General features: G+C 46.8%; 13 protein-coding genes across 13 annotated transcripts; 3 read left to right on the top strand and 10 right to left on the bottom strand.

Moving 5' to 3' along the window:
• Positions 1-48: 48 nt before the first annotated feature.
• Positions 49-483, top strand: H6S33_007977 (uncharacterized protein; the record flags this gene model as incomplete). The annotated part of the gene is made up of 1 exon (XM_044839663.1): positions 49-483. The coding sequence occupies one exon, from the start codon at positions 49-51 to the stop codon at positions 481-483; it is 435 nt and encodes a 144-aa protein (XP_044688168.1).
• Positions 484-1,430: 947 nt separating this feature from the next.
• On the bottom strand, positions 1,431-1,838 carry H6S33_007976 (uncharacterized protein; the record flags this gene model as incomplete). The annotated part of the gene is made up of 1 exon (XM_044839662.1): positions 1,431-1,838. One exon carries the CDS (start codon positions 1,836-1,838, stop codon positions 1,431-1,433), a length of 408 nt encoding a protein of 135 aa, XP_044688167.1.
• Positions 1,839-4,096: 2,258 nt separating this feature from the next.
• H6S33_007975 (uncharacterized protein) lies at positions 4,097-4,417 on the bottom strand (the record flags this gene model as incomplete). The annotated part of the gene is made up of 1 exon (XM_044839661.1): positions 4,097-4,417. One exon carries the CDS (start codon positions 4,415-4,417, stop codon positions 4,097-4,099), a length of 321 nt encoding a protein of 106 aa, XP_044688166.1.
• Positions 4,418-5,004: 587 nt separating this feature from the next.
• Positions 5,005-5,481, bottom strand: H6S33_007974 (uncharacterized protein; the record flags this gene model as incomplete). Its single annotated transcript, XM_044839660.1, has 3 exons — positions 5,005-5,094; positions 5,144-5,166; positions 5,229-5,481. 3 exons carry the CDS (start codon positions 5,479-5,481, stop codon positions 5,005-5,007), a joined length of 366 nt encoding a protein of 121 aa, XP_044688165.1.
• Positions 5,482-6,171: 690 nt separating this feature from the next.
• Positions 6,172-7,260, bottom strand: H6S33_007973 (uncharacterized protein; the record flags this gene model as incomplete). Its single annotated transcript, XM_044839659.1, has 7 exons — positions 6,172-6,515; positions 6,575-6,596; positions 6,820-6,844; positions 6,897-6,929; positions 7,014-7,057; positions 7,118-7,167; positions 7,227-7,260. 7 exons carry the CDS (start codon positions 7,258-7,260, stop codon positions 6,172-6,174), a joined length of 552 nt encoding a protein of 183 aa, XP_044688164.1.
• A 441-nt stretch (positions 7,261-7,701) lies between these two features.
• On the bottom strand, positions 7,702-8,085 carry H6S33_007972 (uncharacterized protein; the record flags this gene model as incomplete). Its single annotated transcript, XM_044839658.1, has 1 exon — positions 7,702-8,085. One exon carries the CDS (start codon positions 8,083-8,085, stop codon positions 7,702-7,704), a length of 384 nt encoding a protein of 127 aa, XP_044688163.1.
• Positions 8,086-9,563: 1,478 nt separating this feature from the next.
• H6S33_007971 (uncharacterized protein) lies at positions 9,564-10,141 on the bottom strand (the record flags this gene model as incomplete). The annotated part of the gene is made up of 2 exons (XM_044839657.1): positions 9,564-10,028; positions 10,112-10,141. 2 exons carry the CDS (start codon positions 10,139-10,141, stop codon positions 9,564-9,566), a joined length of 495 nt encoding a protein of 164 aa, XP_044688162.1.
• A 2,212-nt stretch (positions 10,142-12,353) lies between these two features.
• H6S33_007970 (uncharacterized protein) lies at positions 12,354-12,800 on the bottom strand (the record flags this gene model as incomplete). Its single annotated transcript, XM_044839656.1, has 1 exon — positions 12,354-12,800. The coding sequence occupies one exon, from the start codon at positions 12,798-12,800 to the stop codon at positions 12,354-12,356; it is 447 nt and encodes a 148-aa protein (XP_044688161.1).
• Positions 12,801-14,122: 1,322 nt separating this feature from the next.
• H6S33_007969 (uncharacterized protein) lies at positions 14,123-15,513 on the bottom strand (the record flags this gene model as incomplete). The annotated part of the gene is made up of 2 exons (XM_044839655.1): positions 14,123-14,907; positions 14,973-15,513. 2 exons carry the CDS (start codon positions 15,511-15,513, stop codon positions 14,123-14,125), a joined length of 1,326 nt encoding a protein of 441 aa, XP_044688160.1.
• Positions 15,514-16,267: 754 nt separating this feature from the next.
• On the bottom strand, positions 16,268-16,540 carry H6S33_007968 (uncharacterized protein; the record flags this gene model as incomplete). The annotated part of the gene is made up of 1 exon (XM_044839654.1): positions 16,268-16,540. One exon carries the CDS (start codon positions 16,538-16,540, stop codon positions 16,268-16,270), a length of 273 nt encoding a protein of 90 aa, XP_044688159.1.
• Positions 16,541-17,066: 526 nt separating this feature from the next.
• H6S33_007967 (uncharacterized protein) lies at positions 17,067-17,441 on the top strand (the record flags this gene model as incomplete). Its single annotated transcript, XM_044839652.1, has 2 exons — positions 17,067-17,295; positions 17,356-17,441. 2 exons carry the CDS (start codon positions 17,067-17,069, stop codon positions 17,439-17,441), a joined length of 315 nt encoding a protein of 104 aa, XP_044688158.1.
• A 410-nt stretch (positions 17,442-17,851) lies between these two features.
• Positions 17,852-18,262, top strand: H6S33_007966 (uncharacterized protein; the record flags this gene model as incomplete). The annotated part of the gene is made up of 3 exons (XM_044839651.1): positions 17,852-17,867; positions 17,932-18,184; positions 18,253-18,262. 3 exons carry the CDS (start codon positions 17,852-17,854, stop codon positions 18,260-18,262), a joined length of 279 nt encoding a protein of 92 aa, XP_044688157.1.
• A 558-nt stretch (positions 18,263-18,820) lies between these two features.
• H6S33_007965 (uncharacterized protein) lies at positions 18,821-20,048 on the bottom strand (the record flags this gene model as incomplete). Its single annotated transcript, XM_044839650.1, has 3 exons — positions 18,821-18,953; positions 19,007-19,880; positions 19,934-20,048. 3 exons carry the CDS (start codon positions 20,046-20,048, stop codon positions 18,821-18,823), a joined length of 1,122 nt encoding a protein of 373 aa, XP_044688156.1.
• Positions 20,049-20,920: the final 872 nt, after the last annotated feature.

The raw sequence follows: 20,920 nt of genomic DNA, 5'->3' as shown, positions 1-20,920 counted from the left end.
CCCATAATATATTATCAAAGCTCATTCCAAAAACCAACAACATCCAACATGGAAAGCCCCACAACCCCCGAACAACTCAAGGTCCTACTCCACCGCCTCCAAGAGCACTGCGACGAAATCTTTTACGTCGGTGTCAAGATCGCTGATCTCAACGAGTGGTTTGACGAGCACTACTCTATGCAAACCGAGAAGGTCAGGTCCTTCTTGAACTTTCTCAGGCGTGAAAAGCGCGTGCTGCAGGCTCGACTCGAGGCTGTCGAAGACAAGAGAATGGCTGTTCTTGATGAGATCTATACACTGTGCCCGGGGGTGACAATCACAGATAGTGATGGCGTGAGAGAGAACATGTATCGGGAGCGCGAGAGGAACCGCGATCCTGTGCTTATGGAGGGGTGGGGGCAGATGAGGGGTGTGCCCGTGAGGGACGAAGACTTGACTGGATTTTGGGCTTCAATGTGGGCGTTTGGGGAGCACTATGCGTAGTGAGGTTTACTTCACGAGGTGCCCGAAGGAGCGAAGTGAGTCACAATCAGGAGAGCAGGCATCGGAATGGAGAGTAGTACGAGTACTTAGTTAGAGCTAGAGGGTATTGAAAGGTGACACGTTAATTAAAAGGTCGGAGGTCTGTGTGGGGATTTCGTCGTAACGTCTTCTGACCTTTTAATTCATGAGCGATTAGATAATTAGTAATCAAGATAAAAAACACTACAACTTTTATACTATTGAGGGATGTGTATGGTTAACTGCGAAAGGCTTGCTTTCTGATTTGGTGATAACCCGGAGATGCCTGCTCTTTTGATAACAGGTAGCGAAACAGGGGTAATAGCTTGTCATGATCTCAGCGAGAGATCCGTTTTATTCCGAGTTCCTACTTCTCGCAATCTCAACATAGCTTTGTATTTAAACATGGCCGGTTCATCATTTACGTCAATGTTTGTAGGGTCGGCGAGGGCCAATGACAGCTGGGGATTGATCGTGGGTTAGGGTTTCCTAGAGTGGCGCGAAGAGCTTCTTCCTCTAATCTTTCCCGGGTCGACATGTGTCTGGACCATGTATGAGAGGTCAAACGAAGTCTAAATAGAAGTGCTGCTGTCCCATCTTGCCCTGCTTAATTTCAGTAGTTTGAAAGACGGAAATTGAAAATTTGTAGGTACTTTCTATCAAAGGTACCCCCCAGTACTGAGCGCTCGCGATAATATAATCTAGAGGAAAACAACAGAAGAAGTATCCATTTAATTCCGTGTCCGACCCGTGCGGAAAGAGAAAACAATTTTTACCAAAACAGCTGATCTGGCTTGATGTCCCAATTCCCTTCGCTCCCCCGCCAAAAGAAAAAAAAAAAAAGAAGGAAAGAAAGAAGTAGGATCTCGGTAAAAGTTGACAGATTGGATACCCTTTTTAACTATTCCAAAAGACTTTGTTCCCCCAACCTAGTCGTCCGCCACGGGGACCCCTAGATCCTGAAGGAGTTTATCCACCTTCATAAGCTCCGTAAACTTCTCGAACGCCCTCGCCTCCGCCACGTTGACAGCATCCAACAAAGCCTCCAGATCACTCGCAAAGCTCTCCAACCATTGCGCAAGTCCATTGATCAGAGGTGCCGCCCTGAAAACCTTGACGGTAGGATTACGACCAGGGTTCAACGCGTTGGCGTGATCCTGCGCGAGTCTCCTGTAGCGCTCCTTGAGTGTAATATACTCAGTGCGGAGAACGCTGTGTCTCCGAATGAGGCTGTCGACGTACTCCTCACGGGTGACTCCGGGGTGGATGGCGACTGCGTGGGGGGACATCTGTGTACGGGAGCTGAACAACGGCTGGACGGGGATGAGGGGAGACATGTCCGGTGAGCGAACGCCAGGAATGAGGCATGGAGGATGAGGCTGTGAGCTGGCGGTGTGCGGGGTAGTGGGCGGTGGTGGACCTGGACGCTGCATTTCTTATGGTAGTCGACTTTGAAAGCTGGGACTCTTGAGCTGCTGCTCCTCTGACAGTTAGCATGGCTTCGACTCGAACTCCGAGCTGGCTTTGGTACTTACATCGGAATGCGGTGGATCTGTCGCGATGATGGGTTATGGAGAGGCAGTTATTCGTGTCTTAGGTTTGTCGATGTTGGGGAGAAGCGAGTCATCGTGTGCGGTCCTCCAATAGTCATTTGAAATTGGAGCCCCCTTTGCTCATGGATCGTCCACCGCGGCCGGCAGCTGGATAACTACTTCGGGGGTGTCAAAACATCGGCATTAAAATTCAATAGATCACTATCACAGATGATTCAAGGGTGTATGTGTGCTTCGAGGCTGTATGGTCGCCTACGAGACACAGCTCAAGGTGCGTTGTGAGAAGGAGCGCATTGACATATCCGAGTGATATCATATGATGCCGAAAGCAACGTCGCGTACTAACACCCCGCAGCACACCGAGGTGCAGTCTAGCCACTTTCATACCGCGCCCCCAAGACCGCTATAGAGTATCGAGTTCAGTATCGGAGGGGCGGAGGGGCGCAATGGGCAGAGAGGGGGTGGTGTTGGTAGGTCGGTACGCGTACGATTCGTGGAAGCTTTAATAACCATGAAGAAGAAGCCACCTTACAACCATCAAATATTATATGTGGTTACTTCGGGGAGTGCTAAATTCCTTCAGATCACATTACCCGCAGTTTACGTCGCCGGTCTTCGCGGGGTGGGGAAGCTGAGCTTCTCCTAAGATGCAAAACCTTTGCTTGCGACTCGCGGCAATCATGGGGAGGGTTTAGAGGGGTGGGGCTGTGAGACACTATTAAAGCATATTTTAAAATTCAAACTTCTATTCAAGCTATTTGATATGCGTAAACGGCTCATTGGTATAAAATTACAGGAAAATTATGAAAACAAGTGAGTCACAGCTCCCATCCTCCTCAACCGTCATCCTTAGGTTGTTGCACCGCCTGACATTGCGTTGTTTAATTATTGTAATCGGTGGTTCTGGTCTGATCTAAAGGACATGTTAGCTTTTGTTTTCTGTATTATTCGGCAAGTACTATTACCTTGAAAGCCAACAACTTTGAGAACACGTGTCACGGCACCTCCCAGGATCTAAAGCAGGTCATGCCATTGATTCGCCGCGAGAAAACGCCCTAACTTCCTCTCCAAGAACGCAATAGCCCCTTCGATCTCGCTAAGTCTCCCCTCAACTAGTTTCAGGCTAGCAATAGTGTCTTCGTAGCAGTCATTCATCCCGTCGTGAAGTTCGTGGATGCGATGGCTCTGCGCACGAATGGCCGAAACCTAGGAGACATAGTGTGTACGAAGTTTTTTTGAGATGGAATCACTAGCCTTAAGGTCCGCGATCCTCTGTTTAACGGAATTGATCTCCTGGGAACTGTACATAGGCGGCGGAAGAGACATGGCGGTAGTTTGGTTGGTATGTGTATAACTCTAGATTAAATCGTTTTTAGTAAGTACCTGTTTTCGTGGGATATAGGTGTTACTAATTACCGATGTTGTAGGATGACTGGTGCTCGGTAACTCATAGCTTCCGGTTGTCGACACTACATATTTCTGGGTGCTTCGGATGACCCTGAGTTAGGGTTATTTGTGAGAAATTCAAAAACTAAAAGTCGCTTACGCCAAAGTCATAAATGGTTCAGAACAGCATAGCCAACTGTTAATGTTTGGGGATTTCTCACAAGACATTACCGACGGTTTTTTCACAATAGTATGAAGAGGGATATCTACGGAATTAAACTATTGTCACGTGAGGAGAGAAGGTTCGCGATAATCATATGAAGTCGGAAGAGCTATATAATGTATATATCGTACTTTGAAATTTATTAATCTCTTTATTTATTCAATTGATCAAGCTATTTAATTTGAGTGAGCGACTGAATTGGTATCAGAACAAGGAGACATTGAAAACAGGTAGATCCCATCCCCTCCTCCCTCATCCTTGCGATCCTTCATGATCACCGAGTATGTCGCTTTGTGTATACGTTATTTACTGTATGATCTCGTCGTAATTTTGATCTAGAGCAAATGTACATGTTAGCTTTTATTCCCCGCAGTATTTAAACTCTCATACCATGAAAGCCCAACCCCGTGACACCTCCGAGACCGGGTCGGATCTAAAGAAGCCAAACCCATCTATTCGCCTCCAGGAGCAGCCCAAGTCTCATTTCCAAGCTGTTAGTCAATCTTTTTCTCTTCACAATCCTGAATGTAAGCGCTGAAATTCGAGCAGTAAGTTCCTCGTTGCTGATATTGATGATATCGCCGGCAACTGGGACATAAACTGCATTAAGACCGTGGGTGTGCATCCTTGCAAGTTGCCTGACATAGCGCTCGAGGAGAGAGTGCGAGTGACAGAGCTCAGCTTTGAGGACCTCGATCCTGTTACTTAGGATATTGATCTGCTGAGGATTGAAAATCGGTGAGTTGAAAGCCATGGTGGAAGCCCGGTTGGTTTATTTATTGATAGATTAGGTCAGGTGGAAGGCCTGTTTGTGTATCTATGGTTCTATATTAAGTTGTTTTTTAGTAAGTACTTGCCATAGAGTGGGGTCAATAGGTGTTACTAATTACCGGTGGTGGAAGATGATTGATATGTACTGAGCAAGTCCTAACTTCCGGTGCGAGATTCTACATATTTATAGGTACTCTGAATGCTTGAAATTTGAGTAATTTGTGTGAAGAGCAAAAATGAAAGTGGCTCCCTTAAAATCATGCTAATGCGCTGTGAAAAAAAGGAGGAAATTCTAATCAAACCTGCAGAACTAGCTTATATCTGGTAATGTTCGGAGATCACACGCACATGATCGACAGTTTCTATTAAAATTATCAAGTGAGATATCTACGGAATTAAAGTACTTTCCGGAGCAACAATGTTCACGACAATTATAGTAAGAAACAGGTATAGGATACTACAAATGTATTAAAATTCATAGTTCCCTTGATTTATGCAAGTTATTTAATTCGAGAAGACGTCTTAGTTGGTATCAAAGAAGGTAATCAAAACCGGCAGCTCCTCCCCCCCTTATCCGTCATCCCTGTGAACATAGCTTCCTGACCGAGCATGCAGCTTTGTGTACTCGTCGCTTACTGAAAACCTGGTTGTATCTTTGATCTAGAGACCATTTTAGCTTCAATTCCCCGTAGCGTTCAAACTTTCTCACCTTGCAAGCGCAAGCTCGGAGATCTAAAGCAGCCAAACCCATCTGTTCGCCTCCACGAGCAGCTCTAACCTCATTTCCAACTCACGAATCAACCTTGTTTTTTCGGCAATTAGATTTTCGAGTTCCGCAAGGTCTCGAAGAGCAATCCTCTCATAGGCCGCATCAAGACTATCGCCGGCAACTGGAGCTGTGAGCCTGTGGGTACGAATCCTCGCAAGCTGAATGAGGTAACGTTCACGGAGATGGTTTGACAGAGAGAGGGAAAGCTCAACGAGATCGATCCTGTCGCTGAGGATAATTATCATCCGTGGATTGAAAATAGGCTCTGTAAAAGGCATGGTGGGAGGTCGGTTGGTGTTTGTAGGAGAAAGTGATCATGAAAAACCTCCGGTGGCAGATGCTACACACTTCTAGGTACTACGGGTGCCCAAACGACCCTGAGATCAGAGTGATTTTGTGAAGTGGAAAGCTAGGAGTGGCTTGCACGAAGTCACGCACCCCAAGAAAAAGGAGAAATTCGCCTCAAATCTTGCGAACTACATGGCTCTTAATTTATTGTTTGGAGATCACACGCACATCACCGACATTTTCTATCATGAGTATGAAGAGAGATCTCTACGGAATTACTACTGAACGTTCGCGACAATAATATAAACTGAGGTATACGATGTATAGTACTGAGCAATTAAAACCTGAAATTCTCTCTCCATTTATTCAAGCTATTTAATTTCCAAATTTGAGTAAACGGCACAAGTGCTATGAGAACAGGACGATATCGAAAACAGAAAGTTAATCCACAGCTTAATCCACCCCTCATCCTTCGTGTTTCCTGCCTTCGCCGACACAGTACGTTGTGTATATGTTTGGTATCCGAGAAAACTGTTTATGATTTAAATCTAGAGAGAGTTAGCTTGTTAGATTTCTTTCCCAATATTAATGTATTGAAGCATTCTCACCATGATAGCACAAGTCCAAAGATTTCACATTTGAGTAACGAAAAACCTCTCTTGCAAAAGTTCCCCAAGGAACTAAAGAATCCACAACTCCCTGTTTACCTCCAACAGGTTTACCAGCTCATCCTCAGAATCCTTGATCAACCACATATTATGAAGGATTCTGTGCCCGAGAATAGCAGCATTGACCGCAATGGTTTCATACGGAGAATCAATGTCATCTCCGGCAACCGTGGCGTAGTCTTCGAGAGTGTAGATATGAATTTCAGCAAGCTGTGCCATATAATGGTCGCGGAGTTGTTGTTCATGCATGAGGGTTCTCTTGAAGGCTCTGATACTGACGACCAGGAGGTTGATCTGGCGAAGATGCAAGAAAACTGTGGTGGAGGTCATGGTTGAAGATGTATTGCTATGTATCTCTAAATTAATTGTTGTTAATAAATAGTTGTTATTGTAGAATATTGCTGTTACTAATTACCGTTTGTAGAGGATGGTTGGTACTGATGATATGTCATGACTTGCGGCCGGAGGTACTTATTTATAGCTCCCTTAGGTACTCGAAATTAACGAAAGTGTCATTAACTGGTACTAAGTGCAAAAGCAATAGTGGCAGCTTTTCTCATAACAGAGCAGGATTGTATTATCTTGTGTGAAATGTAAAACTAATAGCGGCTGGCCGTAAATGGTATGAGCCCCTCGTAGATGTGGCACGCCGAAACTTACGGAATGGAAGGAAATCTCTCGACACCTATCAGTGAGCTAGACACCGAGACTCTGACCGACGGTATATATATACCTACCTAAGTACAGACTTTTGGACCGATACTAGAGACCTAATGAGATCAAGATAAGAGAAGAGAGGGAAAAGAAAAGAGGTAGGATTTATCGTGGAAGAGACTCAATCAAAGGTGGCTGACACGGCCGGGATTAGGTGACCATTCTTTTCTTCGTATTCTTCTATCTATAGAAGTTTTTAAATCGTTTCTTGCGAGAGTAATTCAGCGGGTATCAAAGATCTTACTTTTTCACTACCGCCGCTCGAGAAAGATGACACCCTGGCTGATTTGACGCCTTTCCGAGAAGCTTACAATTTGTCTCAGAGGGGGAAAAGACAGAATAATTATGATTACAGGGGAATAATCCACCACCCTTGTCGCAATCCATTCTGCGAGCAGAACTATTATCGTCGAGGCACTACCAAATATGTACTTGCGAAGCTGTGTTATCAATCCTCTTTAACCTTCCTTCCCACTGGTTGTGGCTCTTTCAGCACCCATGCGACCTCTAGGTTTACGTGGCCAGTTCGGTGGCTAATGGTCATTAGATCACACGTAGTTCACAAATGGCAGGAATCTCTCTCTATATAGCTAGTCAGAGTATTCGAATTCATTGCTATGTGAGTTACAGAAAATGAAATGCTGGTATAGCTACTTGAAAGAAGCTACAAGCGGCCAATTTGAAAACCGACCCGCTCGATCAATCAGATTATTCCAAAAACCTCCTCCGTGCGTTGTGACAAATTCACAATTCCTTCGTACCCACTCCCATCTTTTCTCCCGTCCCATGTCGTCCCAATGCTTCGATCGTCGTTCCCATTCTGAGCCTTCAAATTTCAAAGCTAAAACCTTCCCTACGTCCCTGTAGAATCTCCGCCATTGTACCCTGGCAGCGCTCAAGAAGTTCGGGAATGATCTTTGCAATCAGCATGAAGCAACCCAGTGCATCCCGCTCCAGCTCCGTGAGTCTCTCGCGTAAAGTGACCTCCTGGTCGGTGAGGCGTTTGAGGTTTTGGGCTAGGAGTCGTAGGCCCTTGTCTGTTTTCCAAGAGCCTCCGTCCCAGGTCTCCTTTCCCACGTGGTCATAAGCGATCATGTACATCGTGCGGGTTTGACGTATTCTTTTCAGCGTGTCGCGTCTCTGCTCGCCGAGGTTTTTGTATTGAGCGAGCAGAGTGAGGATCTGTCCGCGGGCGGAATATGGTTGTAGCATTGTTTCAGGAGGCTTATTCGAGAAGTTCGAGGGTAGCTTGCGGGTATTAATTGGATGATTTCGAGGACCTCGGAGACGTATCGAGGGTTTTACAGATGACTTCAATGGATGAGGATATTGAGGTTTAAAGCGATGGTTGTTTGGATGAATGGAGGACAACAGACAGATGGATGGAGGAATTGAAAATAAGAAGGACCTGGCGGGCTATTTATCTAGATTCCCCTAACAGGGGGTTGCAAGCGTGAGGCAAAAAGACTACATGTAGTTCGAAGCCCTATGTTGCGGGGGCGGGCGGTAATGTGGTGCGTACGCGTAGCCACCAGGAAATGCTTTAGCACATCGCAGACCTGGGTATACAGAACAAGTTTGTATTTCCGGTGCCATCGAGATGGTGTACTTTCAACCTGTGCACCTCCGGCCCGGGCTTCTATGATTGTTCGAATCCGTTTGAAGTAAGTGAAAATATTTTCTAGAAGGTGAAGTATTTATTAATAAGCATGATTCAGAGGTTTTATACTTAGCTTGCAGGCGGGAAAATCACTATTAGTTACATCTATAGTCTATCTTGCTCGGTAAGGTTTCGCCAAACCCCAACTTTGGAGGAGGCTCCTCCTCCGAAAAACGGTAGGAGACTCTAATTACCATTTATCTCTTCACCTCCCCCTTTGTAATATCAACGTTCCCAACGGTTGTAACAGGTTCTTATGTTCAAAACTGAATTGAATTGAACTGGACTGAATAAACACCGTCGACAACTGAACCGAGCGAATAAGAACCGGTTGATACTGTGGAACCGTTCTGAGGTCTTGGCACTAGTCAAACATGAACTCTACACTGAAGGTTTCGCGCGGCGTTCTGTTCTCCTAGGTCACAATGGAGACTCAAGAGTAGAACGAAGCGAGATGGTTTATAAGAGTCTCGGAGGTCTACTCTAGTTTTATAGGTTTAGACAATTAGAGATACACGCAGTCTAGTTCTACAAACGGGCTCAACGTGGTACGTTCTGCTAAATCATGACACCTGTTTAGTCGGGTCGCTGGTGTAACAGTGTTCAGGGTTAGGGTCGGTTCTAGAAAAGCGGTTTGAACTGATAAACCGAACAACCGTTGGAACATGACTACTTTGTATATACTAATCAAATTTTTCTCCCGGTGGAGAGGGTGTTCATGGCAATGTCAAGTGAAAATTATGGAATATTATGCGGGCGAAATATTCATTGGAGTGGATCACGGACACTAGCTGCTAAGAAAAGATTATTTAAAACTTGTGCTTTGAATTGTCTATCTAATAACTATCAAATTACACATATGAAACCCGGCCCAGATCTTCCAAACGAGCAAGTACGGATGACATTCTGTTCAACAACCTCCCAATCAGGAAGATGCTCCCGGCATCTTCTCATCGTTCGACTTCAGGAACAGTTTCCAACCACCCCCCTCCCTTTCTCACCACCGAGATATGTCTTCCACCTGTAAGATTCAAGAATCAGGTTGCTCAGCGTTCCAGGCGTCAATCTCCTCCTGGATCATGACCACCTCGCAAAGAACCTTCAGCTTAACCCACTTTACCTTCCTGATCTCTTGCCCCTGTCTAAGCATTTCACCCTCCATCATCGCAATGCGGAAGCGGCTGTCCAGTTTGTTGCGCTTGAGCTCGTGGAGCCTCCTGCAATGTTCTCTATAATTGTCCAGAAGCTCCTCTTCGATGTCCATGATACCCCTGAGGCGCATGCGGACGTAGAAGCTTCTGTTGCCCATGGGGTGGCGGTCGGACATAGGGATTTCGAAGCACGCAAGCTCGTCGACGTGGCTTGGGACTGTCGGAATGGCCGTTGGAGGGATCACCTTAAATGGCTTCTCGGGACGGTCATGTTCGCGCTTGAAGGGTTCGCGGACCCATTCGTTGTAGAGCTTATAATCCTTATTCGAGGATCTGATAGGATTCTTTATGAAGAGAAACTAGTCTTAGCAATGTTTATACTCGAATCACAGGTATTATACAGGGATCAGCAAGAGAGGGTACTTACGCCTCTGACTGGACCTGGGAGGCTGTCCATTTTGTGACAGAACACCTCTCCACTTGGAAGATTATTATTCACGAGTTTCTCTTTGGTCTAAAATTATGCAATTGCCTAGTTAACTAAAATGCTTCCAATAAAGTTGGGAAAGAATCGGGGAAGCGTTTTGAATAGGCATCGTAAAGGGCGACTACTTATGTTGGGTGGGGAGGAAGAAATATAGGAGGTAGGATAAGGGGATACCTACTGCTGACTCAGAGCTGAAAAGCAAGCCTGAAGGGCCAAAGAATGTATTTTCAAGCATACTTGTTAATTAAGCTCTTGTGATTGTGCTTTGGAGTTGTAGGTGTACTTTGAATGTGGGTTAGGGAATGGAGGATAGATGAAGGTTTGTTGGGTAAGAAGTGGAGGAAAGGAGGGATTATATTATTTGGTTCTTAAATAGCGACAGTTTTCCAAAGACGTAAATAAAATTAAAAGCAAGAGCTCAACCCCCTTAAGCCAGTGCGTACGTGACTTGGGTATATATGCCTGTCACCCATTTTTAAGCAGGCGATTTAGCTCCTGGAAAAGCCAAATATATATACCACGACTAGCCTATACGAGTCATATTAATTCTTATATGTCGTGCAATACTCCCTTTGAATAGATGGGGGTTGATTGTCCGGAGATGTTGCCTTGTCTCTACTAGCTATGTAAACGAATCAGGAAATGAATCGTAACTTTGACGTACTTCTGTAGCACTGTCAAATGCACCGAAAATGTGCTAATAAAGTCATCCGAGTTTCCGTCGAAATGAATCCTTATTATATGTAGAGATGAATCAGGAAATGTGCTTTAAGGGCAAGTTAATATCCCGGAATATACATTATTTGATACTACCCTCTACCGACCATGAAAATGAATCACATGTTACTTTAATAAACATATTATACTCAAAAAATAAAAAATAAAAAAATGGTTCGGGGTGAAACCTTGGGGACTGCGATTAGACAGTCCGCGCCTTACCACCTGTGCTATCAATCCATATACTGAGCCCTGTACCTTCGGTGTAAAAAAAAGCCTGTTATGACCGGCATAGTACATACTAACCGGTACAGGTAGGCAAGCTCGGTATAAGACAAGAAAAAGACACAAGAAAAAGACACAAGAAAAAGACACAAGAAAAAGACATAAGAGAAAGGCACTAGAAAAGGCACAAGAAAAGGAATTTATAGTATCTATTCTAGTACAATAGGCGAGAACCGGCATCAGAAAATGCATAGAAAAGACAGCCTGGTGATCCCCGTGCAGCCGGAGGAAATTAAGGCATTGGAAAAAGGCATTAAAAAATGCATTACAAATCGCAGCAGCAGAGACCGCGACGAGCAGCAAGGTACTCGGTGGTACAGGGAGTAGGGTTCTGTATAAGTAGGGAGAAAGGCACGGGAAATGTCACAGGAAAAGGCAGAAGAAAGGTACTAAGCTGAGGCGAGAGGCGGCATGAGAAGAAGGCATCAAGAAACTGCATCAGTAAATGCCTTAGAAAGGTCATTCCGGTATCCGGTGTAGCCCGGGGAAAGGCATTATAAAAGGCACTGGAAAAGACACTGGAAAAGACACTTTGGGGTAGTGGATTCCATCATGGAATATCACTCGATATTTACTCTTCCATTTTATATCTAATTTACTTTGTCCTTTGACCCGCACGCGCCATGCCCCTGGCATATCTCCCTCATTAATCGTAAAAAGGTATTTGAAAACAAGCAAAAGATCCGATCAGGTTGGGGTTTCTTTGCGGGAAATCGGGAGTGTGATTGTATCTGCAATTAATTTAAATTCCCTGTAGGCTTACAATTTGTCAAAAAAAGAAAAGATTAATATTGATAGATATGTATCCTTAGGGGACCTATTCTAGAGCGCTCTTATATATAAAGAAAACCTATTGGTAAGAATAGGTTAGTAATCCCATCCCCAGTAATTAGACTCCCGAGCGCGAAGGAAATAACAAATAATTGCAGAGAAGAATTTGCGCAAGGCGAAAGAATTCCAATACGAAATGAACGAGTTACTCCCATGTGTTTGTGTCAAGTACATGGCAAAGAATGTAGTGAGTCGGATCGCACGAGGTTTATAATTTAGCAAGATTTTACTCTCTAGTAAGAAGAGATTTCAACTTTGGTTTATCAACTCTTATTCTAGCCGATATGACCTGGTTAAACTTTCTTCACCCCAGGGAAATGTACTCTATGGCCATCAAAAGACTGAACATCTATTCAGCCCTCTCCTTCTCCTCCTCCTCCCCCTTCCCCTTCTCCTCCTCCTCCCCTACCTCCACCCACCCCACCCCCTCCTCCCCCTCCTTCTCTCCCCCCTCCTCCAGCACCCCAAACATCTCCCTCGCCTCCTCCATCACATTCACATCACCCAGCCTCTGCTGCAGCGCGCGCACGCTCTTCCCATGCCAGTCCATGCAGCCCTTCAAGAACGCCACATGCACGCCACGCAAGAACTCCTCGTTCGACAGGTCGAAGCGGATCTCCATGCCGCTGGACATGGAGGGGGCCCGGTAGTTCCCGCGCGGATACTTGTCGCAGATCGCGTTGAATTCGTCGACGGCCTTGGCGTAGACGTCCTGGTGGGACCGGATCATGTTTTGGACCATGGCGAGGTGGGCGGCGAGGTCGGTCTTGTAGGCGGTGAGCGGATGTTGGGACATTGTTGGTGGTTCTGTGGCCGCGATTTGGGATGTTGATTGTGTACTCGTAGAGATGTGAAATGCGATATGTTGAAGCGGGGTGTTCGGGGGAAAATGTATTTTACACGGCCCAAGTATCGAGTGCCCACTGCCAAGAGAAACGAGGAATGCTTGTCGTGTGTCAAGTACTCTCTTTCCTGGACCTATGGACTCGCTCCACAGCCTGCCGTGCTATATTGAACAATCGCACTTTGAATACCGAACTCCGCTTCCAAATTCAGGAACAAACCCAGGGAGCAGTCTACTCTCGAGATCTCAGCATCCACAGTAATAAGGGTACAAAACCAATATAAATACTAAATGGCACGTCCAATCCAGCGCAGCTGCCCCCCGGCCTATCAAACCTCCGCCTCTCCCCCGCCCGCTTTCAACAGCGCTTTTTCGAACTGTTACCTGACCCACCTCTTCCCCAACGAAATCTCCACCACCTACACCCATTTCCGAGCGTACTGATACGGCCGTTGTCGCATGTACCGCGAGTGTCCAAAAATCCTACTTTCAGCTGTTGGTTGAGACCACAATTACCACACCGCATGCGCAGCAGAGCCGCAATCTGGATTACATAAGGGTGCATGGCTGGGGGGAGGGGGGTAATGATTGGGTGGTTGGATTTGGGATCCCTGTCTTGTACTACCAAGGCGGTGGCAACGAATGGTGGACGGATTTTAGTGTTTGGGAGAGATTCGGGTATTAAGGAATTTTAGAAGTCTGGGAATTTGGCGGAAATTCTGGCGGTGGTGGGTGGTTCAGGATGCATGATGGTTGTGTTATGGAGGGGTTCAGTTTGCTCGCGCTCATGAGTTGATTTCGGGTTTTTTTTTTTTTTTGCTGTGGCTTATATTGGTTATAGAGTATGTATGCGCAAGAACTCAGATGGGTAGAGTGTGCGCGAGCTCAAATAAAATGGTAGAAATTGATTTTCAAAGCTTTCTACTTACTACTTATTTTCTCTATTGTTCTTTTCTAAAAAATATCCTACCATAGGCTATGGCGGTAAACGCTCGTCCGTAAATTAAAACCTGTCTAAAAGGTGATTTTCTCTAGCTACTAACATACGTGAAGAAAAGGATCGGTAAGCCGAAGTTGACGACCTCAAAGCTCAATTACGACGACCTTCCGATCACTCTTCCACACTAGTTTCCCAATTACTTTACCATGACATTATTCCGCCTTATCTATCTCCCCCTCCACCCGAGGGGAAACACCGCACACTCACCACCCCCCAAGCCCCACCTCCTAAAGAGCCACACCCACCCTTCGCACCTATCCACCACCCTACCACCCTACACCTCAACACCCCCCCTCGCAACAAACTCACACCCCATCTTTCTACAATGCACCCTCACCGTATCCCCGCGGGTAAACACCTTCCCACACACACAGGTATACCTCAGATGCTTGGTATGCTTGTACGAATGCCTGAGCAGCGCCGCACGACACGGCCATTCCTTCTGACAAACGTCGCATCGATAGGTTCCCGCTGCGCTCCTAACAGGCTGGGTGGGCTGGTCGCCGCTGGGCGAGCTGGGGGTGGAGGCGCTCTGCAGGTACCAGGCTGGAAATTTATCTCGCTTCCCGCGCGGTATGTGCGGGAATGGAACTGTAACAGCGGGGGCGGCGGGAGCAAGTTCTGAGGCCGGAACGGGAGCCGCAGCGAGAGCGGGTGCGGTGGTGGGCTGCGCCGTGACCGGAGATGTGTTGCGTCTGACCTGGCGGCGTGTTGCTATCTTTTTCTTCGTCAAACCATCGGATTGAGTGTCCTTCTCGCTGGCGCTGGTCGCCTCGACAGGAACAGCTATCTTCTGACGCCCAACTAAAGGTCGTTGCGCTGTCGCCGCTGCGTTAATCTTGGAGCCAGCTGCATCAGACTGTCCTGATACTGAGATCCCTGCCGCGGGAGTGACCTTCTTGCGGTGCATGCGGCGCTTCTTGGCAGGCACTGCAACTTCCTCCATGCCGACAGGAATGCGTGCGTCATCCGGAACAAGCGCTGTGACGGCAGCAATGCCGTTACAGCGCTGTGCGATAACAGGAGGAGCTGGTGTGGTATCGGCTGTCGTGATGTTGTCTATGATATCATTAGCCTCGCACACATATACTCCACAGACACCCAGTATCCACCAGAACACATACCTGCATTACTATCCGAACATTGTTGCTCGGGGTGTTCAAGAAGGTTAACGAAGTCCTGCAAATCACTAGAATATTGCTGCCTCTCGCCTACAGGCCTGTTCCCCACCGCGCTTCCATCCATACAGCCAACAGAGGGGCCGTGGGGAAAATTAGTTTCCCCCGCGGCTGCAGGTCCCAAGATGGATGGGCTGCGGAGTCGGGGGTCAATGATCCCCCCCTCCACGTCCCACCCACTGTACTCGCCTCCGACACCGCATGCTATAGGGGGCGCCATGGCGCCCCCACAGGCATATTCCCCGGCATCCAGAGCTAGCGTCTCTCCCCACAACCTCTGTCCACGGAGCGACGGATCGATGTTCGATTCCACCACCTCACAAAAACGTGGGTGGAAGCGTGCGCGCTGGGCGCGCATAGCTAAGAGGGCAGCGCGGTGGTGAAATCTTGCCATGGCTTGATGGTACTCATGCGCCATTACTTGAGGCGAGAGATGATTGGTGCCGGAGGAGGACGGTTGTGTGTGGTTGCTCAGCGGGGGATACATTGCCTTTGTGGTGGCACTGGTTGGGCCTGGGTAGGGGGGTATGGGAGGGATGGTGAACATCAACAGCGACGTTGTCGAGGTGGTGTAAAATTGTTGTGCAGCTTGGTAGGTAATGATTTGATTTGAACGGATGGCTAAACATTTCTTTTGGGTCTCTATGGCTAACATTCGTCCTTGGTATCAAGGCTAACAATCTCGCTGTATCTTCTTATGGATGGTGCATCCGAGAAGGGTACCGACATCTATTGCATATACAGACTAGGCGTGGGTGGGGACAGGTTGTGGCTAAATCTGTTAGACACAATCACCAGATGATGAAGATTGCAGTATCGGGGGTGTGGGAATTGAGATGCCCACCCGAAAGATATTTTTCTTTTGCACTTTTCCTAGAGAGTTCAATATATGGCGACTGTTCATTGCCAATGATAAAACATGATTTTCCAGCTTTCGCGGAGCTGGGTTCGTCGAAGGTATGAAAAGCAGATACAGCACTTCCTGATACAAAAAGTAAAAGGTCCTTGTGATCGGTATCTATTTTCCGTTGTTTGCTGCTACAAATATTTTCCGTGACTATGTGAGAAAAGATATATATGCCGGAGTCAGAATCATCCTTCCGCGCTCAAGTTTTTCCGATTATTCTCAGGTAGGTCGCGAAGAGAGTATTCGACCCTTGCACTTTCAATGTGAGAAATGATTGCTACAGACTTGGTAAGACCTCGCTCAAACTGTATTCCCAATATGAAACAATGAGTTACTATTGTTCCTGGATCTTAGTTTTAATCATTGTAAAAATGGAGAACACTCTTCCAGCTACTTCCGAAAGTCCCAATATCCGAATATAAAAATCCAGCATGTTGGGCGGAATCTGCACCGTTATCCCTGTCCGCCAAGCCTCGGTTACTTCCGCCGTGACCTGGATTTGGTTAGCGGCGGCTTGAATTCCAACGTCAGCTGTCAACCAGGATCCCGGGAACTTTGGTCGGAGCTTTGTAACATCGTCTTCACATACCATCTGAATATCGACCATTTTTTCTCTCCGTCTATTATCTACCTTCCATCCATGGGCTCGACGGAATTTTGACCCTTTAGGATTGAGGTCGCTGGATTTTGAATATCTCTCTCGGTTCGGTGAGTTCTGGGGTTCTCAAACTCTGGCTGCTCCGGAAGTAGGATGGGTTGTGGTGGTATGTTCATTGATTCGATTTTTTGGTTCGTGGTGATTTTTATCTGCATTAATGAGAACCAGGGAATATCAGTAAAGTTTCAGAATAGGAAAACATTCTCAGCTTTCGACGGGTTACGGCGATGCTGCCACTCAGTATTGCCTCCGTCAAAGTAACTTAGCAGCAGGAATCTGCTCGACCTGTCAGCAGAAGAATCAAATAGCTCGTCAGAATGGGCTCTTACTGCCCATCTATAATGCATAGGGCCTTTATTATATCAATTCCCGCCATTAATAATCTCTCCTCGGGGTATTCGTTTTTCGTTCTCGGAGATCTTCATCGGAGAAGAGGCACTGCTGCTGCCGTCAGATCACGCCTCCTATTTCAAAAATGGGTAAAGAGAGATTGATGAAGGAGCCAGGGGAAACGTTACTGAACGTAAAGGAAAGGTGTGTATCGATACGTGTCTCGCATTGGCACAATAACACAAATAAGTGTCTCCATACATTGATCTCCACCGCCGGTGGAGAGGATTCGTATCACGAAATCACGCTGCATGCCCTCGAGGAAGCTGAAAATGAGGACGGAGATAAGATCGAGATGGCCGGAGTTGTCAGAGGTACTTGATGCAATTCAGTCAGCGATTTTGTATGTAATGCTAACTGGTATGGAGTAACAGTGAATGGTAGAAGACTTCCGCAATCAGGATATTGTCGGTCCGCCGAAGCCATGGAATGTCTGCTCAACATTTTAGCTTATGGATGAAGCGTAAGAGAGTGGGATGATGCTGCCTTTTTGTTCAGCACCTTTATGAGCTCGACTTCTCTATCGTCGAGCTTTCTTGAATTACCTCGCTTCGTTGGTGGAGAAGAAAATGGCCACACAGCATGGAAATATGGCCATGATGTTCCAAGAGATCTGTTCTTCCGTTCTTGACTCTTGAGTTGTCGAGAAACTGTGAAAGGAGGGCGAAGCAGGGGGAAACGTTGCAGTACCTAAAGGATACGTGTCCATCATTGGCGGAAGACCACATATGTATGTCTTTATATGTCGATAAACACTCGTGGTCTCCAGCTCCAGTGCTGCAGTATTCAAACAAAAGGCACCGGGTCATCCCCTCGATCGTGTACTACCGCATACCGGGGAGAAAGGTTTGGGTGAGTAGGTGAGATAGAATGGACAGCTCCATAGGTTGAGATCTATTCCACGCAATTAAGTTCGTGATTGAAAACGCAGTGCTAACAGGTATGGGTAGGAACGAAGATAGAAGACCTCCGGTTACCCAATGTTGCCAGTCAGAAATTTTGTGACGCCAGAGAAAACGAATTCGGCGCATATGGCATTTATGAGCTTCCCATTAGTAGTACCCTGAAGGCAAGACTCGGCGTAATCTCTTCTCTCGAGAGCGTACAGGCAACGGCCGATACACTCCACCGAGAGTCCCTGACTAAAGAGGTTACATCCCCGGATGAGATGGGCAACGCTGCACCGACCAAAGAAGAACTCAGGTGAGTACCCCAGCAAACTCCATGAATTTTGTTAATAATATGGTTAATTTGAATTGTTAACGATACAGTGAATCCTAAACCAGCTACCACAGTCAATAATATCAGAGTGAAATCGATATCTGGCAAAACCGAACAAATACCTGAACCTAACAATTATCCCACAATACGTGCTATCCAATCTCCCCGCTGCTCAAGGGAAACAAGTATCAAAAGGAAATATCTATATCCACGCAAAACAGCAGTCAACGGAAACAACTATCCAAGGGCCCAGCTATCGAAAGAAAACAGCTATACAAGGAAGAAAAACACTACTCAAGGAAATGAGTGCTAAAGAGAAACAACGATCCAAGGGAACCAAGTAATCACAGAAACAACTATCCAGGAGAAACACCTATTCAAACGAAAGAAATATGCAATGGAAACAACTATCCAAGGGAAGCAACTATCCAAAGGAAACAAGAATCTGAGATAAAAAGTAGTCAATGTTCAACGAGCACCGGAGCAAGACCTTCAGTTAAGCTGTAGAAAGAAATTGGAAGAAAACGACAAAGACAAAGGACATATAAGTGTAAGTTTGATGTATTAGCCTCCTCCCAGTTACACATTCCTCCTCAAAGAAAAACACCTCCGAGGGCTTTAGTTTTCGCCTTCAGGGACAGACTCTGTTGTGTTTGGGCCAGCGGGTGGAGCAGGGGTTCCGACTACAACACTACTTGCAGACCCGTGGTTCGTAAGGGGAGGATAACGACCTTCACTAATTGCATTCTGCCTACACATAATCAGCATCTAATACGCGCACATGCAACAGGATTGAGAGCTTACATGAATCCGACCCACCCCCTCATCTCCTCCGGCTCCACAGTTCTTTTGTGGGCCCTCATGACCCTTGTCCTCCCCTTTATACTCCACCTCACCACCCAGAGTGGTAATCGTCTCATTCTTCCTGAGTCCTCATCTGACTTCACAAATTGAACTAGCCTGCGACAGAAGGGGCAATCGATCCCCAGCGGCCAGTTGTTGTAGTGAGTCTGGGAGGAGAAGTATGTTCTCCTTGTGCACGTTGCACACAGGCTGTGGCTACACCCTACCAGTTGCACGTTTGCCGATCGCCTGTAACAGACACCGCAAACGGGATCTGGCTCGGCGTCTGATGGTTCTGAAGACGGAGTCGGAGAACTAGCACAACGGGTACCATGGAGGCACGTGGAGTGGCGGCGCGGGGCATTCGGAACGGTGTCACCAGAGGTGATCATCTGGTTCGGTGGGGTAATAGGAGCTGTGCTCGGAGAAGGGATTGTGGGGTATGAGGCGTTTTCAAAGAATGGATGAGGGGTTGGAGGACGTGCGCTATAGATTGCGATGTGCGCATCACTAAGTCCTCTAGTTCGTGGCGGCATTCTAAGCTGGGCTCCCTCATCGGGGAAGGGAGTGATCAACCGTTCCATGCCCTGCAGTTCCTGAGCATCGGTCTCCCAGCGAAGGATCCGATGCATCAACAACTCTGAATTTGTATTTTCGTATACCTGATCATCTTGTCTCTGCTCCTCTCCGTCCTCGCTGCCACTATCCTCACTCTCGATATTTGGGTCGTTGGCTCCAACAGCCTGGCTACCTTCGGCCTCTTGGCCCAGAGGGTGACTGCCTTCGGCTTGCTGCGCTTGGGCATTCATACGTTCAGCATGAGCAGCGGCGAAGCCTGCGGAGTGGTGTCAATATATACAGAACTCCTTAGTGATCATAGCGACTTACGAGGATGAACATATTCCTCCGCATCCACAACACGTCTATTCTCGGCCCAAAGAGCGGCGGTTTCTCTCTCCTCCTTGTCCGGGCAGAGATCACGGGTATTGCGAGAACCAGACATTGAATTTCCTTGCGTTCAGGTTCTGGTAGACGGAAAAGCAATCGAAATCCGAGATAGCGGGGTAGCGAGATGAGAAGGCTAATAGAGATGGAAAGTGGATGATGTGTATTGAAGGGGTGTGATAGGGGTGAAAAAAAAAAAGATAGAATGAAGTGGTTGTCAAAGATGCCAAGAGAAACAACGCCTAGAGACGACTTAGCAAGATGGCACACTTCCTCGATGACAACAATGGCTCGGCAGAGAAAGATTGTGGCAGGAGGAATGGCTGTCTTGAGGGGCATTGAAAGGAAAAGGGGAATGCTTACCACAGATTGATGGGATCCAAGATGAAACGATGGTGTTGAGGGCTATCACAACGAGATGTAATACTCTCCGTTCTCTATAGCACAAGGAGCACTGCTTGATAGAAAACCTGAAGATTCGGTATCGGAAACGCCTTATCTGGATGAACTGATAGTTTAGGGATGATTTTAGAGATGATTTTGGCCGATGAAGACCTTCCTCGATGACGATTAAAACGATCTTGAAGTATGTGCGGAGGTTGAGTGGGTTGAGGAGGGGAAGAGAGTTGGGGTTGGGTTTTAAAGGAAGGGAGGAACGCAGAGCGGGGAAAGGTATGGAGGTAAGTCATCTTGCATTGTGGAAGTCGCACTTACGCAGCTCCCCTCCCCTTTGCTCGCACCCGAAGACGACATAGGCGGCGCAATACATATCCTGAAATGAAACCAGAGGTTCCCTTGGCGTACTTTCATGATCCATTTCGGGCGATTTGAAACAATTTACCATTTGGAACTTGAAATCTTTATAGAACTCGAAAGATCAAGCTCCCTTAATGGCACAGATGAATTGATTTCCATCCATATATATGGCGC

Source organism: Morchella sextelata, assembly GCF_020137385.1.
Source record: "Morchella sextelata strain SCLS chromosome Unknown scls_25, whole genome shotgun sequence".
NCBI classification, from domain to species: domain Eukaryota; kingdom Fungi; phylum Ascomycota; class Pezizomycetes; order Pezizales; family Morchellaceae; genus Morchella; species Morchella sextelata.
Note: the sequence above shows the minus strand (reverse complement) of the source record. Positions and strands in the feature narration are given on the sequence as shown.